Source organism: Hemiscyllium ocellatum, chromosome 40, assembly GCF_020745735.1.
Source record: "Hemiscyllium ocellatum isolate sHemOce1 chromosome 40, sHemOce1.pat.X.cur, whole genome shotgun sequence".
NCBI lineage: Eukaryota > Metazoa > Chordata > Chondrichthyes > Orectolobiformes > Hemiscylliidae > Hemiscyllium > Hemiscyllium ocellatum.
The window spans coordinates 7512881-7531466 of NC_083440.1; the positions used below are offsets into that span (position 1 = coordinate 7512881).

At 50.2% G+C, this 18586-nt stretch overlaps 1 protein-coding gene across 3 annotated transcripts in view; it reads left to right on the plus strand.

Annotated features, from left to right (window-relative positions):
* Nucleotides 1–18586, plus strand: part of LOC132834477 (oxysterol-binding protein 1-like) — a 70430-nt gene that overhangs the window by 46923 nt on the left and 4921 nt on the right. For all 3 annotated transcript variants that reach the window (XM_060853385.1, XM_060853386.1, XM_060853387.1), the window contains exons 7-13: nt 3090–3278; nt 3628–3873; nt 5767–5887; nt 8216–8319; nt 8613–8708; nt 14541–14725; nt 15705–15922. In XM_060853385.1, coding sequence (XP_060709368.1) covers nt 3090–3278; nt 3628–3873; nt 5767–5887; nt 8216–8319; nt 8613–8708; nt 14541–14725; nt 15705–15922 — 1159 coding nt within the window. The remainder of the gene's footprint in view (nt 1–3089; nt 3279–3627; nt 3874–5766; nt 5888–8215; nt 8320–8612; nt 8709–14540; nt 14726–15704; nt 15923–18586) is intronic.

Sequence of the window (18586 nt, forward strand, 5' to 3'; positions counted from 1 at the left end):
CAGAGGGATCTGGGAGTGCCATTGTACCCTGAAGGTGGCTGCACAGGTGGATAGAGTGGTCAGGAAGGCATATGATATGATTGCCTCCATCGGACGGGGTATTGTGTATCAGAGCTGGCAAGTCATGTTAACATTATACAAGACATTGGTTCGGCCGCATTGTGTACAGTTCTGGTCGCCACATTACCAAAGGGATATGGACTCTTTGGAGAGGGTGCAGAGAAGGTTTATGAGGGTGTTGCCTGGTATGGAAGGTGCTAGCTATGGAGAGAGGTTGAGTAGGTTGGGTTTATTTTGATGAGAAAAAAGGAGATTGAGGGGGGGACCTGATTGAGGTTTACAAAATCATGAAGGGGATAGACAGGGTGGGGAGAGACCAGCTTTTTCCCAGGGTGTAGGATTCAATAACGAGAGGTCACGCTCTCAAGGTGAGAGGTGGGAAGTTGAAGGGGGATACACGCGGTAAGTACCTCACACACAGAGGGTGGGGGGTGTTTGGAACACGTTGCCAGCAGGAGGTGGGAGAGGCAGGTACGGTAGAATCATTTAAGATGGGTCTGGGCAGATGCAGGAGGAGGTGGGGGAGCAGAGGGACACAGATGCTCAGGAATTGGGCAACAGGTTTAGACAGTGGGTTTGGATCAGCACAGGCTTGGAGGGGCCGAAGGGCCTGTGCCTGGGCTGTACATTTTCTTTGTTCTTGAAGGTAACAGTGAGTCCCCTTTTATGGAGCTGCTGCAGCCCGGTTTGTGCAGTTAGCAAAGTTAGATAAAGAGGAGCCAGTGGATGTAATATAATTGGCTTTTCAGAAAGTGTTTGATAAGGTGCTGTGCAGCGATTTAAGGCGTTTGAGGTAGTTTATTAGCGAGGGCAGAGGCTTAACTAGCTAATAGAAGTCAGTTGGGATCAGGGGGACATTGTCAGGGTGGTAACGTGTAACTAGTGATAGTCACAGGGATCGGTGCTGGGTCCGCAGTCTGTAGTAATGCATGTTAATGGTGTGGGTGACGGAAATAAATCTACTATGGTCGTATTTCCAGATGGCCGTAGTCAGAAAGGTAAGTTGCAGGGATGACAAGAGTCTGCAGAGGGGCCATCGACAGGTTCTGAGAGTGGGGGAAAAGGCTTGGCAGATTGAATATGTAGGGAACACAAAATAATGTAGACAGAAGGGTCGCGAGGCTGATTACTGATGAAGAGGGACGACCTGAAGAGCAGAGATTAGAACTATACTCATTGGAATATAGAAAGGTGGAAGGCAATCTGAATGAAATAGAGGGGATCCTGAGAGGAGTGGACAGGGGAGATAGAAGGAATTTGGTTCCCCTGTTGGGTGTGTCTTAGATCAGAGGGCTTAATCTCAGAACATGGAGATGTATGTTTGCGAGGAGGACTTTCTGCATGGTGCTGTGCAATTCTTTCTCCCAAGGGCTGTCGAGGCTGGGGTCATGAAGAATATTCAAGGCTGAGGTAGATAGATCTTTAATCAGAGACGGCAGAAAGGGTTAAAATGCAGAGGTGGGGAAGTACCGTTCAGGATTATCAGATCAGTTGGAATCTCAGGGAATAGCAGAGCAATCTCGATGGGCTGAATGCCCTCCTTTGGGGGTGGAGAAGGTGACCTTGCTAGTTGGCAGAGCCAAGGGCTGTCGGTGTAAGACCATCCCGAAGAAATCCAATTGGGAATTGGGAGAGAAGTTCTTTCCGTTTAGTTGCGGATGTCGCTGTCGCCTGATTGGTTGGGAGTGAATGGGTTAGGTGCGTGTCGGGGGACGTGGAAGAGGGGAAAGGAACGAAGAGGTTGACTTCGCTGGGTACCAGAGTGAAGATCTCGGAGGGGCCCTGTCATAGGGGACAAATGAAGTTGACAGGCCAGATGAACCAGTGTGAATGGAGGGGCCGAATGGCCTATTCTATCAGCTCTCCGGTGGGTGGGTGATCCTGGGGTGACTCAAACGGGATTCCGGGCATTGGACTCGGTGTTACGTTGGACTTGGTGTTACGTTTTCCAGCCTCCCAAAAGTGTTGTACTTTTCATGTGTTCTGTTCCCCTTCTCTTTCCCCCTCCGCCCCCACCCTTTCCCCCTCCTGTCTGTCACCCTGCCTCAGTCCCCCGCCCAGGCACAGGGCTGCTGCTCTTGTTTTTTTAGACTGTCCCACAGTGAGGAGAAGCGGACATTGGGCTATCATGAGAGGCACTGGAGGAAGGGAAGTTGAGCTGGGGAAGGAGGAAGGAAGCAGCAGAGATGGCTGGTAGTGAAAGAGAGAGGTACAGACAGAGAGAGAGAGCGAGAGACAGAGAATGAGACACACAGAAAGAGGAGGAAAAAGGAAGGAAGAGCCCCGAGTGCGTAGCGAGACAGAGCAGACGGAGGCTGACAGAGTCTCAGGGCCGTAGATAAGAGAGGTATTTGTTTCCTGCTTCTCCGTCTTCAGTCGACCTGTGCCTCCCTCCGCCCCGCTCCCTCTGTGGTTTCCTTTTCGCCCATTCCCCTGGGACATGTGTCCCTCCCCTCCCCTCTCCCACCATGACCCACCCCCCCCCTCCCCAGAAGCGTCCAGCGCTTTATACTTCGAGTGGCCTCTCTCTGTACTGTGCTTTGGCCAAATAATGATGTGCCTTCTAAAGTGTTGTTTTGTTTTACTCCCCGCCCTCTTCCCCTCTCTCTCTCCCTCCGCCCTCCGCCCTCTTCCCCCTCTCTCTCTCCCTCCGCCCTCTTCCCCCTCTCTCTCTCCCTCCGCCCTCTTCCCCCTCTCTCTCTCCCTCCGCCCTCTTCCCCCTCTCTCTCTCCCTCCGCCCTCTTCCCCCCTCTCTCTCTCCCTCCGCCCTCTTCCCCCCCTCTCTCTCCCTCCGCCCTCTTCCCCCTCTCTCTCTCCCTCCGCCCTCTTCCCCCCCTTCTCTCTCCCTCCGCCCTCTTCCCCCCTTCTCTCTCCCTCCACCCTCCCTCCCCTCTCTCCCTCCACCCTCCCCCCCCCTCTCTCTCTCCCTCCACCCTCTTCCCCCTCTCTCTCCCTCCACCTTTTTCCCCCTCTCTCTCTCTCTTCTCCCCCCCCCCCCCCCCACCCCCCCCCCCCCCCTTAATGCCCAGTTGTCCGATGAGCAGATGTCCAGCAGCAACACCAGCTCCAGCGCCAGCGCGGTGGAGCTGGTGAGCAAAGAGCCGGCGACCAAGCGCCGTCGGCGGACCAGCATCCCCGACAAACCCAACTACAGCCTCAACCTGTGGAGCATCATGAAGAACTGCATCGGCAAGGAGCTGTCCAAAATCCCCATGCCGGTGAGTGTGGAGCTCAGGACCCTGCTCTGGGGTGGGGAGGGTGCCCAAGAATGAGGTACCTGTGGGCTGCGCATCGCCGTGCTGGCCTTGCCATTGGTGCTGTACAGGTGGCCTTGCCTTCCCAGTCGGTCACAGCCACGTGCAGCGCGGAAGCTGGCCCTTCGCCCTGACCCATCTACATGCCTTTTTGAAACTAGCGCCTGGGTGAAGTGCGCCGAGCGGGGCATCACCGTGCGTTTGGGGGCCTCCTGCTGTGTGCCATAGTGTGTCCACCATAAGCGCCGGACCTGTCTCTTCCTGTCCCTCAGGCGTTTCTGTGTTGTTAGTCCCTCTGTGTCCTCTCCCGCAGGTGAACTTCAATGAGCCCCTGTCGATGCTGCAGCGACTGACGGAGGACCTGGAGTATCACGAACTCCTGGACAGAGCCTCCAAGTGCGAGAATGCCTTAGAGCAGCTGTGCTACGTGGCTGCCTTCACTGTGTCCTCATACTCCACCACCGTCTACCGAACGGGAAAGCCTTTCAACCCCTTGCTCGGGGAGACCTTTGAATTAGACCGGCTGGAAGATGAAGGATTCAGGTCCATCTGCGAGCAGGTCACCTTCACGTTTTACTTTTTTCCTCTTCCCTGTTTGTATCCTTGTAGAAGTTTCAGGTTTTCCTCTTCTTTTTCTCTATTTACTTCAGCCCATCGGAGTCGTGATGAGGTACTTTCTACCTCAGGCAGCATCACCTCTGATGTCGTTGTGCGCTTTTCACTGTCCTCCTGTACTTGAGGACACTTGGTGACAAGAAACTGGATTCTACTTACATAGTGAAGTCCTGCCTTACTCCCCGTGGCCCAACATTTCAACTCCCCCCTCCCACTCTGCCGAGGACATGGAGGTCCTGGGCCGCCTCCACCGCCGCTCCCTCACCACCAGACACCTGGAGGAAGAACGCCTCATCTTCCGCCTCGGAACACTTCAACCCCAGGGCATCAATGTGGACTTCAACAGTTTCCTCATTTCCCCTTCCCCCACCTCATCCTAGTTCCAAACTTCCAGCTCAGCACTCTCCCCATGACTTGTCCGGACTTGTCCAACCTGCCTATCTCCTTTTCCACCTATCCACTCCACCCTCTCCTCCCTGACCTATCACCTTCACCCCCTCCCCACTCACCCATTGTACTCTATGCTACTCTCTCCCCACCCCCACCCCCCTCTAGCTTATCTCTCCACCCTTCAGGCTCACTGCCTTTATTCCTGATGAAGGGCTTTTGCCCGAAACGTCGCTTTCGCTGCTCGTTGGATGCTGCCTGAACTGCTGTGCTCTGCCAGCACCACTGACCCAGAATCTGGTCTCCAGCATCTGCAGTCATTGTTTTTACCTTATTCTTCTGAATCTCAGAACAGGAGAACGAGGAGCAGGAGTGGGCCATCTGGCCCTTCACGCATGCTCTACCCTACAATAAGATCATGGCTGATCTTTTCATGAACTGAGCTCCACATCCCCACCCTCTCACTGTATCCCTTAATTCCTTATGGTTCAATATGATATTTACCTTAAGCTCCCCACATCTGAAAGGAGAGCGTTCCTATGAGACCATTTGTAATGGCGTAAAGCGAGGAAGCATTAATGTAGACGGGAAAGATGTTACCTTTCTCCGTCAAAGCGAATATCCCCTTCAGATTTCTTTTGGTTAGCGAGAGCAGGTGGACAAGCCTTTATCTGCAATCCAAAAAAAGTTCCAAAGTCCGAAAGCTTTTCTGTGAAGTTTTGTTTGCCCCCTCATGAGCAAGGTTGTTTGGTGTGCAAGCAGTTCACCCAAGTCGATGCCCACTCAATGTGTGCCATGCGGATGCGACGTGGGTGGTGGGGGGAGAGGCGTGGTTCATCACTGGCAGGCCTCAATTCTGTCTTAAAGCCCGTTTTTCTCAATGAGTCTGCTCCTCCGGTCAGTCTTTCAGAATTTCACCGTCGGAAACTGTCACTTACTGTAAAATTCTGGTTTCTGAAAACCAGCCCGTCCGAAGAAAGGATTGTGCACCTGTACTAATGTAGGTCTTTCATAAAAGTGGAGTGGCGTAAAGTGAACTTGGGAAACGCAGGGAGTACCTGTAATCCTCAGTGCTGCGGCCTGTCCTTGTATGTCAGTCCCTGGGATCAACTGCATTCCCTCCACAGCAAAGAATATTCCTCCTGCCAGTTCTGAGGAAGGGTCGCTCGACGTGAACTGTGTTTTCTCTCTGCACCTGCTGCCAGACCTGCTGAGCTTTCCTGGCACTTTCTGCTTTTTTTATTATTGGTGCATCCCTCCTCGGGGATGGAGACCAAAACTGCTCCCCCTGTGTTCTCCCTGAGCCCCCGGACAGTTGCAGCAAGACATCCCTGCTCCGTTACTGGGATGTGAGGTGGTGCTGAAAGGGGGCAGCACCATCCGGAGAGGGTGTTCCGTGTGTAATGGTGTGGTCCTCTGACCCTCCCCCCAATTTTTGTTTTCCCAACAGGTCAGCCACCACCCTCCAGCTGCTGCCCATCACGCCGATTCCAAGTTTGGCTGGACGTTAAGGCAAGAGATAGCTATCGCGAGCAAGTTCAGAGGAAAGTATCTGTCCATCATGCCCCTGGGTAAGTGAAAACGAGTCAAAACCAGTTGACAAGGTGTGTGTGTGTGTGTGTGTGTGTGTCCCTTGACTCTTCCACGCAATGTGCTATGCTTTACAGAATTGTCTCAACCTGCGAAGCTGCTGGTTCCCAGGCTGTGGTTTGGTTTGATTTGTCACTGTCAGGGCAACCTCAGTTATGCGAACATTAATTATCCAAATTTCGGATTGTCTGAGCGAGGTCTCGGGGACCCGATGCTCAGGTAAACTGTTATCGTCCGCACATGCGATTATCTAAACAAAATCGTCCCCGCCTGTGTCGTTTGGATAATCGAGGTGGCCCTGCGCCTGAGTCGAGTGAAGAGTTTTGTTTTTTGCGTGAGCTCCAGCCCGGTCATTCCATACAAAACTTGTGGGGTGATAGAACAAGGCGAGGAATGCAACGTTCCAGGTGCACAGAAAGCAAGGTCAGCGTGAGTTTGGTGAGGCTGGTTCAGGAGTCGAATAACAGCAGGGAAGAAACTGTTCTTGAACCTGTTGGGACACGAGTCTCAGCTTTTCCATCTTCTCCCTGATGGAAGAGATTATAAGCAATGCGTGGGAAGGGGTCTTTGATGTTGGCTGCCTTCCCAAGGCAGTAGGTTGTACAGTCAGGAGTCGATGGATGGAAGGTTGGTTCGGGTGATGGACTGGGCTGTGTTCACAACTCTCTCGTTTCTTACGGGCCTGGGGAGAGTAGTTGCTGTACTGAGCTGTGATGCCTCAGGTAGCGTGCTTTCTTTGGCGCGTCGGTGAAAGTCGGTTCAGCATGCTCATGGGGGAAAGATGGGGAGGCTTTGGAGAGAGCGTGAAAGACGTTTAGCAGAGTGTTGCCAGAATTACAGTGGACTGGCTGCAAGGGAAGGTTGTGTAGAAACAGGCCCTTCGGCCCAACAAGTCCACGCCGACCCGCCGAAGCGCAACCCACCTATACCCCTACATTTACCCCTTACCTAACACTACGGGCAATTTAGCATGGCCAATTCACCTGACCCGCACATCCTTGGACTGTGGGAGGAAACCCACGCAGACACGGGGAGAACGTGCAAACTCCACACAGTCAGTCGCCTGAGTCGGGAATTGAACGCGGGCGCTGTGAGGCAGCAGTGCTAACCACTGTGCCACCGTGCCGCCCACGGATTGAGTTCTGCTGGAGGTCTGGAGGCTCCAAGGGGTGACGTGACCGTAATGTGTCATGGATAGTCAGTCGTCTTCCCAGTTTGGACATGTCACATAGTACAGGGAAAAGGCACCTGCAGAATCCGGAGCAATAGGATCAAATAAAGGGGACTGCTGGAAACGTGGCGGGAGATGTCAATATAGTGTGCAGTGTTCTGTTCTTTTCGTTTTGCTGCAGTATGGAAACAGGCTGTTCAGCCCAACAAGTCCACACCGACCCGCCGAACAGCAGCCCACCCATACCCATTCCCCATATTTACCCCCGACTAATGCACCTAACACTATAGGCAATTTAGCATGGCCAATTCGCCTGACCTGCACATCTTTAGTTTGTGGGAGGAAAGTGGAGCACCCGGAGGAAACCCACGTAGACACAGTGTGTAAACTCCACATAGACAGTAGCACGAGGCTGGAATCGAACCTAAGTCCCTGGCGCTGAGAGGCGGCAGTGCTAACCACTGAGCCATTGTACTGTCCCTTGTTAACAGGAGGACAGAATGCAAAAGTGAAGAGGTTTTTACTGAACTTGTAGACCTCAGCTGGAGTATTGGGCACTGATCAAGTTTGGACAAGAGAGGAGATTTGCTGGAAGTGTTCAGAACTATGACGGGCCAAGACCGAGTGCATGGGGAGGAACTGTCCCTTGCTCAGAGAAGGATTGAGAACCCAAAGCAATGGTGCAGAGGTGAAATGTTTTGCGAAGGGAGCAGAGGCGGGGTGGGGAATGTCTAGTTGGTCATTAGGATGTGGAAAGCAAGAGTAGAGGTGGACTGTCGGTATGACCAGAGGCCTTGAAGAAGACATCGGGGTGATTGTTCCCATTCAAATGACGTGCAAGAGGCAAAAGCAGATGCATAACAATCAGTCAGAATGATCTGAGAGAGAGCCAGTGCAGACATAATGGGCCAAATGGTCACAACCTGTACCAACACAATTGTGATTGGACATTGATTGTGTATTCGCAAATGTGTACATTGGTGCATCAGTGAAAGAAATTCGAACTCCTGAGAGCAGACCAGGTAAGGTTGGGCATCACGTGAGGGCTGGAGTCACGTGGAGCCCACCCCAGCCTGGGTAAGGACAGGGGGGGGGCAAAAGCCCACCAACTGACGTGGGTCCTTCCCTGTGCTTGCAGGTACCATCCACTGCAACTTCCATCAAAGCGGCAACCATTACACGTGGAAGAAGGTCACCACCACTGTGCACAACATCATCGTGGGCAAGTTGTGGATCGATCAGGTGAGGATGGCAGGCCCTGGGCCTGTCCCTGCGGACTGCACCCACCCCTACCCCGCCCCGTTTAGGTGGTAATGAGCAGCCTGACGTGTGGTCATTGATAAAGGCGGCTGCGTCGGGCCTCTGAGGGGCTGGGATAGGGAGTGCTGCGCTGTTGGAGGGTCACAGCCACGTGCTGTGTCCCAGGCTTGGGGCTGAATGATCATCCATTTTCACAGGACCCTGACATTGTCCCCTTCATCATAAAGAACCCTATTGTGTTGTTTCTCTTTTTTTTCTCCCCTGTGTCTGACTAGAGTGGCGAGGTTGACATCATCAACAGGAAGACCAGGGACAAGTGCCACTTGAAGTTCGCACCTTACAGCTATTTCTCTCGCGACGTTGCACGGAAGGTAGGTTTCTGTCGCACTGAGATACTTGAGAGCCTAGAGAGGACAGGTCTGTCAGCTCTTCTCAATCCAAACTTCCAAGCCGACCATGATCCCCTTCTGCAAGGACGGCTTCCTTCACACACCCCAAGAGAAAAGAGCCATCAACTGCCTGAACCCTGTTGCCCACCACGCTCCTTTGCCTGTTGACCTACACTGTCTTCTCGTTCACCTGACCATTTCTCTGTTCACATCCCTCTGTGGCATTGCTCGCTCTCCCTCTGCATCCTCACAGCTTTCCTCTGATGTCTGTCCCTGTCTGGTTCAGGCATCACTTGATCACCCTCCCATTGGTCACCCTGAGCGCTCAGATCCCTTCCTGAACCTATTTCCTCTGTGATATAACGTGTGAGAGGTTCATCCATATTTTGTAACATCGCTTATGGTAAGGACTAGATTTCAGCTAGTTGTATGTAGACTTGTGTCTGAAGAGGCTTAAAATGCAAATGTTTCTTGTAGCAATGGTGATCGCTTACAAAAGCAGTGTGTGTGTTCCAGGAGGCTAATAGGTCGAGTCATAGAATCAGAGGTGTACAGCATGGAAACAGATCCTTCAGTCCAACTCGTCCAGATATCCCAACGTAATCATAACACCATAAGAAATAGGAGTGGAAATAAGGCTATTTGGCCCATCGAGTCCATTGCGTCATTCAGTTATGGTTGTTGGGCGTTTCGACGCCACTTATGCGCAGTTTCTCCGTAATCGAGTCCCCCTTGCTAGCACCCGGCCGATTTCCCTCCAAACCCTTCCTATTCATATACCCATCCAAAGGCCTTTTAAATGTTGCAATTGTACCAGCCTCCACTACTTCCTCTGGCAGCTCATTCCATATAAATACCACTCTCTGCATGAAGACATTACCCGTTAAGGCTCCTTTATATTTTTCCCCCCTCACCCTAACCTATGCCCTCTAATTCTGCACTCCCCCGTGCCTGGGAAAATACCTTGTCTATTTGTCCTATCCATGCCCTTCAGGATTTTATAAACCTTCATAAGGTCACCCCTCAGCCTCCGACACTGGAGGGCGAAGAGTCCCAGCCTGTTCAGCCTCTCCCTATAGCTCAAATCCTCCAACCCTCGCAACACCCTTGTAAATCTTTTTGAACCCGTTTAAGTTTCACAACGTCTTTCCGATAGAAAGGAGAACCAAAATTGCATGCAATATTCCAACAGTGGCCTAAGCAATGTCCTGTACAGCTGCAACATGACCTCCCAATTCCTATACTCAATACGCTGATCAATAAAGGAAAGCATACCAAACGCTGCCTTCACAATCCTATCTACCTGCGACTCCACTTTCAAGGAGCTATGAACCTGCACTCCAATGTCTTTGTCCAGCAACAGTCCCTTGTACCTTACCGTTAAGTGTATAATTCCTGCTAAGATTTGCTTTCCCAAAATGCAGCACCTCGCATTTATCTAAACTAAACTCCATCTGCCACTTCTCAGCTTGTTCGCTCATCTGTTTAAGATCCCGTTGTAATCCGAGATAACCTCCTTCGCTGTCCACTACACCTCCAAGTTTGGTGTTATCTGCAAACTTACTAACTGTACCTCTTATGCTCCCAACCATACCATTTGTCTAAAAGATGAAAAGTAATGGGCCCAGCACCAATCCTTGTTGCACTCCACTGGGCACAGGTCCCCAGTTGGCAAAACAACCCTCCACCACCACCCTCTGTCTTCTACCTTTGAGCCAGTTCTGTATCCAAATGGCTAGTTCTCCCTCTATTCCATGAGATCTAACCTTGCTAATCAGTCTCCCATGGGGAACCTTGTCGAAAGTCTTACTGAAGTCCATATAGATCACATCCACCACTCTGCCCTGATCCTCCCTCTGTTACTTGTTCTAAAAACTCAGTCATGTTCATGGGACATGATTTCCCACGCACAAAGCCATGTTGACTATCCCTAATCAGTCCTTGCCTTTCCAAACACATGTACATCCTGTCCCTCAGGATTCCCTCCAACAACTTGCCCACTACCGATGTCAAGCTCACCGGCCTATAGTTCCCTGGCTTCTCTTTACCCACCTTTCTTAAACAGTGATATCACGTTAGCCAACCTCCAGGTGTCCACCTGTGACTATCAGCGATACCAATATCTTAGCAAGGGGCTTAGCAATCACTTCCCTAGCTTCCCACAGTGTTCTAGGGTACACCCGATCTGGTCCTGGGGATTTATCCACCTTTATGCATTTCAAGACATTCAACGCTTCTTCCTCTGTAATATGGATGTTTTTCAAGATGTCACCATCTATTTCCCTACATTCTATATCTTCCATATCCTTTTCCACAGTAAACACTGATGCAAAATATTCATTTAGTATCTCCCCCATCTCCTGCGGCCTTGCTGATCTTTGAGAGGCCCTATTCTCTCCCTAGTTACCCTTTTGTCTTCCATGTATTTCTAAAAACCCTCTGGATTCTCCTTAATCCTGTTTGTCAAAGCTATCTCATGTTCCCTTTTTGTCCTCCTGATTTCCTTCTTAAGTATGTACTCCTACTGCCTTTATACTCTTCTAAGGATTCATTTGATCTATCTTGTCTATACCGGACATGTGCTTCCTTCGTTTTCTTATCAAAACCCTCAATAGTCTCTTTAGTCATCCAGCATTCCCTATTTCTACCAGCCTTTCCTTTCACCCTAACAGAAATATGCTTTCTCTGAACTCTCGTTCTCTCATTTCTGAAGGCTTCCCATTTTCCAGCCATCCCTTTACCTGCGAACATCTTCTCCCAGTTAGCTTTTTAAAGTTCTTGCCTAATACCATCAATATTAGCCGCCTTCCAATTTAGAACTTCAACGTGCAGATCTAGTCTATCTTTTTTCATCACTATTTTAAAACTCGTAGAATTATGGTCGCTGGCCCCAAAGTGCTCCCCCACTGACACCTCAGTCACCTGCCCTGCCTTATTTCCCAAGAGTAGGTCAGGTTTTGCACGTTCTCTCATAGGTACATCCACATACTGAATCAGAAAATTGTCTTGTACACACTTTAAATTCCTCTCCATCTAAACCCTTAACACTATGGCAGTCCGAGTCTATGTTTGGAAAGTTAAAATCCCCTACCGTAACCACCCTATTATTCTTACAGGTAACTGAAACTTCCTTACAAATTTGTTTCTCCATTTCCCGCTGACTATTAGGTGGTTTATAATACAATCACAATAAGGTGAAAGCCCCTTTCTTATTTCTCGGTTCCACCCAAGTAACTTCCCTCGATGTATTTCTGGGAATATCCTTCCTATTTACAGCTGTAATGATATCCCTTATCAAAACGCCACTCCCCCTCCTCTCTTGCCTCTCTTTCTATCCTTCCTGTAGTATCTGTATCCTGGAACATTAAGCAGCCAGTCCTGCCCATCCCTGAGCCACGTTTCTGTAATTGCTATGATATCCCAGTCCCATGTCCTCGCCCTGCCCTGAGTTCATCTGACATCTCCGTTAGGCCTCTTGCATTGAATAAATGCAGTTTAATTTATCAGTCCTACCTTGTTCTCTGCTCTGTTCCTACCTACCCTGACTGCTTAATTTGCTTCTTTTCTCAACTGTACCAGTCTCAGATTGATCTTTTCCTGCATTGTCTCCCTGGGTCCCACACCCCCTCCCACCTCACCAGTTGAAATCCTCCCAAACTGCTCTAGCAAATCTCCCTGCCAGTATGTTAGTCCTCTTCCAATTCAGGTCTAATTCCTCCTTTTTGTACCAATCTTTTCTATCCCAGAAGAGATCCCAATGATCCGGAATTGTGAATCCTTCTCCCATACACACCACCTCAGCCATGCATTCATCTACCTTATCCTCCTATTCCTACCGTCACTAACTCGTGGCACCGAGAGTAATCCAGATACTCCCCTCAAGGACCTCCTTTTTAAAATTCCTGCTGAACTTTCTATGTTCTCCGTCAGAATCTCGTCCTTTTCCCTTCCTGTGTCATTGGAACCAATGTGTATAATGACCTCCTGCTCGGCCCTCTTCCCCCGTTTGAGAACCCTCTGAGACATCCTTGATCCTGGTACCAGGGAGACAACACACCATTCTGATTTTTCCCTGCTGGCCACAGAAGCGTCTGTCCGTGCCTCTGACTTAAGAGTGGAAAATGTGTTGCTGGTTAAAGCGCAGCAGGTCAGGCAGCATCCAAGGAACAGGAAATTTGACGTTTCGGGCATAAGCCCTTCATCAGGCTTGTGCCCGAAACGTCGAATTTCCTGTTCCTTGGATGCTGCCTGACCTGCTGCGCTTTAACCAGCAACACAGTTTCAGCTCTGATCTCCAGCATCTGCAGAGCTCACTTTTTACTCTGACTTAAGAGTGCCCTGACCCAATCGACCGTTTGGAATCTGACGTACCCCAAGTTACATTCGAGACTGTCTTGGTCTCAGCTGTTTGTGCTCCATTCCCCTGAGAATCCATCACCCCCTACCTTTTCCAAAACAGCGCGCTTGTTTGAAATGGGGATAGCCACAGAAGACTCCTGCACTACCTCTCTTACCTTTCCTGGAGTTAACCCATCTATGTGACCGTACCTTTGGCGTTTCTCCCTTCCTGTTTGTTTCCGTTGGGAGGGTGGGAAAAGCAAGCAGTTGTGTGCACTCGATTTGCAGTTCAGACGGTGAAAGGTTGATTTTGTTTTTTGTCTTTGGAATAGGGCAAACACCCATTGCTTTTGGAGCAAAACTAACATCTGGGTTTCAGGTTTCACTGAAGCTTTATTTGAAGCTGTCTGTTTCAGATCGTTGCTCCCGAGAATGAGCGATTAGTTTTAGCACGACCCGCTGGTATGGGGTTTAGTTTCCAAACCAGAACTGTGTGGCTTAAGTCCTGAAGGAGTTATTTGAAGCTGAGAAAGTCTAATCCTGATTCCCGAAGACTCGAAACAGATTCTGAAGCCTGGGGATTGAAGTCGTCATTGAACTGACCCCTATTGTTGTGATAGGGAAGGCAAATCTGGGTTGTCGTTATAATATAAAGTTGTGCTTTTGGGATTAATCATATTGTATTTAAGAATCTTTCAGAATCTTTAAACTTGTGGGCAGTTTAATTTATTCCCTGAACTTCGGAACAATACACTTTTCTTGTCAAAACCAGTTCCGCAGTATTTCACTGAACGATCGTCTCGTTCAAGTGAAAAGGAGTCCAAAAATAGGGTTGACCAAGCCAGATTTCAGTTCAGGGTCTGACTAGCCCAGCGATAACACCAGCTGGAATTGTAACAGCTCTTTGTAAGGCTCTGGTCAAAAGAGCTGAAAATGTCTTGCTGGAAAAGCGCAGCAGGTCAGGCAGCATCCAAGGAGCAGGAGATTCGACGTTTCGGGCATAAGCCCTCCTTCAGCCCTTCTGAAGTAAGGCTTATGCCCGAAACATCGAATCTCCTGCTCCTTGGATGCTGCCTGACCTGCTGCGTTTTTCCAGCAACACATTTTCAGCTCTGATCTCCAGCATCTGCAGAGCTCACTTTCTCCTCTGGTCAAAAGAGACAGGATTTACAATGTGACTAGCAGGAGGGGTCAGTCAGCTCATGGTCAGTGCTTGGTGCACAATGATGCCAACTGCCAGGAGATTCAGAACCGTCCACTGCCCCTTGTCTGTGGACTGGTGCCCCTCAAACTATCGAAGCATACCTCTGCCCAACAGCGAGTGAGGTGTTCCCGTTCCGTTGTGAATTCTGGCCGATTGCAGCGCGGAGAGAAACGCAAGATGGCGCCGCCAGTCCCCGAGGCGTGCAGGTATGCGACGTGATGTGACCGCCCTAATGAGAGTGTGTCTCCTTTCTCGCCCATGGGGGGCTGCAGGTCACCGGTGTCGTATCGGACAGTATGGGGAAAGCTCACTTCATTCTGTCCGGGACGTGGGATGAGAAGATGGAATACTCGCGGGTCCTGCACAGCAGCAAAGGCGAGAACAGCGCGGAAGGGAGGCAGAAGACGGTGTACGAGACCCTGCGAGGGAAGGAGCTCTGGAGAAGGCACAAGGCGCTGTGAGTGGCCGCTGGTGGGGGATTTATGTAAACCTGGTCACTGCGCCAATTGTCGAGGGGACTGCGGAGGGAGATTCCCCAGGGATGGAACCAGACTGGATAAGCTCAGAGTTCTTTGTTTGGAGCAGGGGCAGTTGAGGTGGGACCTGCGTGAGGTGTAAGATGATGAGGAGCATGGACAGGGTGGTGAGAAAGCAGTTAAAGGGTTAATAAAGTAGGCACTTTTATTTTAAAGGCAAGTAAAAATAGTTTAACTTCGTTGTTAGAAGAGTTGAAGCTTTATTCTGCATTTTACCCCAAGCTGTCCCTGTCCTGGGACAGTGTAGAGAGAGCTTTACAGAGTATTTAAGTGTGCTGCCCCTGCCCTGGGAGTGTTTGGAGTGGGTTTTACTCTAACTGTGATCCCATGCTGCCCCTGCCTAGGGAGTTGTTGATGGGGAACAGTGTAGAAGAAGCTTTACTCTGTACGTAACCCCAAGCTATCCCTGTCCTGGGAGTGTTTTATGGGGACAGTGTCGAGGAAGCTTCACAGAGTATTTAACGGGACAGTGTTGATGGCGCTCTCCTTTCAGTTTAAAAGAGCCAAGAACAATTTCCTTTGAGTTTAAAACGGGAGAGGGAGCTTTATGTTCAGCCTACTTCCAACCTAAGACTAATTTACTTAGAAGCATAGAGGGAGCAGTACTGTCACACCTATCCGAAGTGTAAGATAGGAACGTTACTGCAATGTGTTGATTTGTCTCCCTGCAGAGAGTACTGGAGCAGAAACTCTGCTTCGGGGCTGCTTGTGGGGAAGGGTCCACTGAGCATCCATGTGGAGTGAGAGCTGGCAGGGAGAAGGGCTGGCCGCTGTGAAGCAAGAGTTTGAACAAATTCCCCCTGTCATTTTCTCTCTCTCTCTCTCCCTCTCTCTCTCTCTCTCTCCCTCCCTCTCTCTCTCTCCCTCTCTCTCTCTCTCTCTCTCTCTCTGTCTCATCAGGGAACGCGCGGAATCCATGTACTACTTCTCGGAGCTGGCCCTGACCCTGAACGAACTGGAGGATGGGGTGGCCCCCACTGACAGTCGCCTGCGGCCGGACCAGAGGCTGATGGAGAACGGCCGCTGGGATGAGGCCAACATGGAGAAGCAGCGGCTGGAGGAGAAGCAGCGGGCCGTGCGACGCAAACGAGAGTCCGACGTCAGCAAGCTGTCCGAAGGTGAGGGCTGTCGGGGTCAGGGAGGGACCGGGCCCCGGGGGCGGTCGGGGACAGGGAGGGACCGGGCCCCTGGGGCCGGTCAGGGAGGGAGGATGTGTCCTTGGGGCTGATGGGCTGAATTGCTGCCAAGTTGTTGTCAAGATGGGTTGGGGAATTGGGGGGTGGGAGAGGGTGGAGCGGCAGAAGGTGATGGATCCTCTGTGTTGGCGAGGGTAAGGGGTCTCAGAATGGAGGATGCAGTATGAGGCGCTGTGTTCCCTCCGTGTCTGTGACTGTCCCTGCCTTGCGAGCCATCGGAACGTCGTAGAGGAGACTGGGATCCCTCCTGGAGCTGTGTTTGGACTGGATGGTCATGTGGGAGAGTTCGGAAAATGGGAAGTACGAGTTGGAATTAGAAGAATTACAGTAGAATTTAAGCTGAGCCGACAATCACATCTGCTTTCTTGCCCTTTTCCTGTAACTGATCAGGAATCCATCTCCGCCTTAAATATACACGAGGGCTGCGCCCCCACAGCTGCCTGTAGGAAGGAGTTTGACCCAGTGGTTGAAGGGAAAAGGGCGGCAAGTGGGTATTTTTAGTTCAAGAGAAATGAACTGAATTCCAGCCGAGACACGGAAAACTCAAGCAATTGTATCAAAAAGACGACAGGCGAACCTGAGAGTATCCCAGAATGGTATTCTCGTCAAGAGGGCATCTTCCTAAGGGATTGGGGACCATCATACATTCAGACGGATGAGAAAGGGGCAGAAGTTGATCAAGTTCTATACCTGGTCCGTTATAGAATGGAGGTGCTGTGGATTGTACATGAGTTCCTAGTCAGTGGTTGTTTGGGAGTAAGGGAAGCTGAAGGGAACATGCACACACGTTTTATAGACAATCGGTGCAGGATTAGGCCATTCGGCCCTTCGAACCAGCACCACCATTCATTATGATGATGGCTGATCATCCACGGTCAGTATCCTGTTCCTGCCTTATCCCCATAACCTTTGATTCCACTCCCTTTAAGAGCTCTATTCATCTCTTTCAAGAAAGTATCCAGAGACTTGGTCTCCACTGCCTTCAGGGGCAGAGCATTCCATATATCCACCACTCTCTGGGTGAAGACGTTTCTCCTCAACTCTGTTCTAAATGGCCTCCCCCTTATATTTAAACTGTGTCCTCTGGTTCTGGACTCGCCCATCAGCGGAAACATGCTTCCTGCCTCCAGAGTATCCAATCCTATAGTAATCTTGTACGTCTCAATCAGATCCCCTCTCATCCTTCCAAACTCAAGTGTATACCAGCCCAGTCGCTCCACTCTTACAAGATATGATAGTCTTGCCATTCCAGGAATTGAACTCGTGAACCTACGCTGCACTCCCTCAATTGCGAGAATGTCCTTCCTCAAATTTGGAGACCAAAACTGCGCACGCTACTTCAGGTGCGGTCTCACCAGGCCCTGTACAGCTGCAGAAGGACCTCTTTGCTCCTTCACTCAATTCCTCTTGTTCTGAAGGCCAGCATGCCATTAGCTTTCTTCACTGCATGCTTGCTTTCATTGACTGATGTACAAGAACACCTAAATCTTGTTGTACTTCCCCTTTACCTAACTTGACTCCATTTAGGCAGTAATCTGGCTTCCTGTTCTTGCCACCAAAGTGGATAATCACACATTTATCCACATTAAACTGCATCTGCCACGCATCCGTCCACTCACTTAGTCTGTCCAAGTCACAACATCCTCCTCACATTTCACCCTGCCACCCAACTTTGTGTCATCAGGTATAGGTGAAGATATTACATTTAATACCTTCATCTGTATCATTCATGTATATTGTAAACAGCTGCAGTCCCAGCACTGAACCCACTGGTCACCACCTGCCTTTCCGAAAGGGACCTGTTTATCACTACTCTTTGCTTCCTGTCAGCCAGCTAATTTTCAATCCAAGTCAGTACTTTGCCCCCAATACCATGTGCCCTAATTTTGCTCACTAATCTCCTATCAAAGGCTTTCTGAAAGTCCAGGTACACTACATTCACTGGCTCTGCCTTGTCCATCCTCTTCGTTGTATCCTCAAAACAATTCCAGAAGATTAGTCAAGCACGATTTCCCCTTCATAAATCCATGCTGACTCTGACCTATCCTGTTGTTGCTTTCCAAATGAGTCGTCATTTCACCTTTTAAAATTGACTCCAGCATCTTTCCCACCACGGATGTCAGGCTAACCGGTCTATAATTCCCTGTTTTCTCTATTCCTCCTTCCTTGAAAAGTGGGATGACATTAGCCACCCTCCAATCCACAGGAACTGATCCTGAATCTGGTCATTATTTTCCAACGTTCTACAATGTGTCCACGATTGCTAGAGCCGCCACCTCAAGTACCCTGGGATGCACACCATCAGGTCCCAGGGACGTGTCTGCTTTCAGACCGAACAGTCTATCCAACACCATTTCCTGCCGAATATACATTCCTCCCTTCAGTTTGCTCATTGCCCTGGGTCCTTCAGCCACTATTACATCTGGGAGATTGCTTGTGTCTTCCCCAGTGAAAACAAATCTGAAGTACCTATTCAACTCTCCTGCAATTTCCTTGTTCCCCATAATAAATTCACCTGTTTCTGTCTTCAAAAGCCCAATTTTCGTCTTAACCTTTTTTATCTTTTCACATACATAAATCACTTTC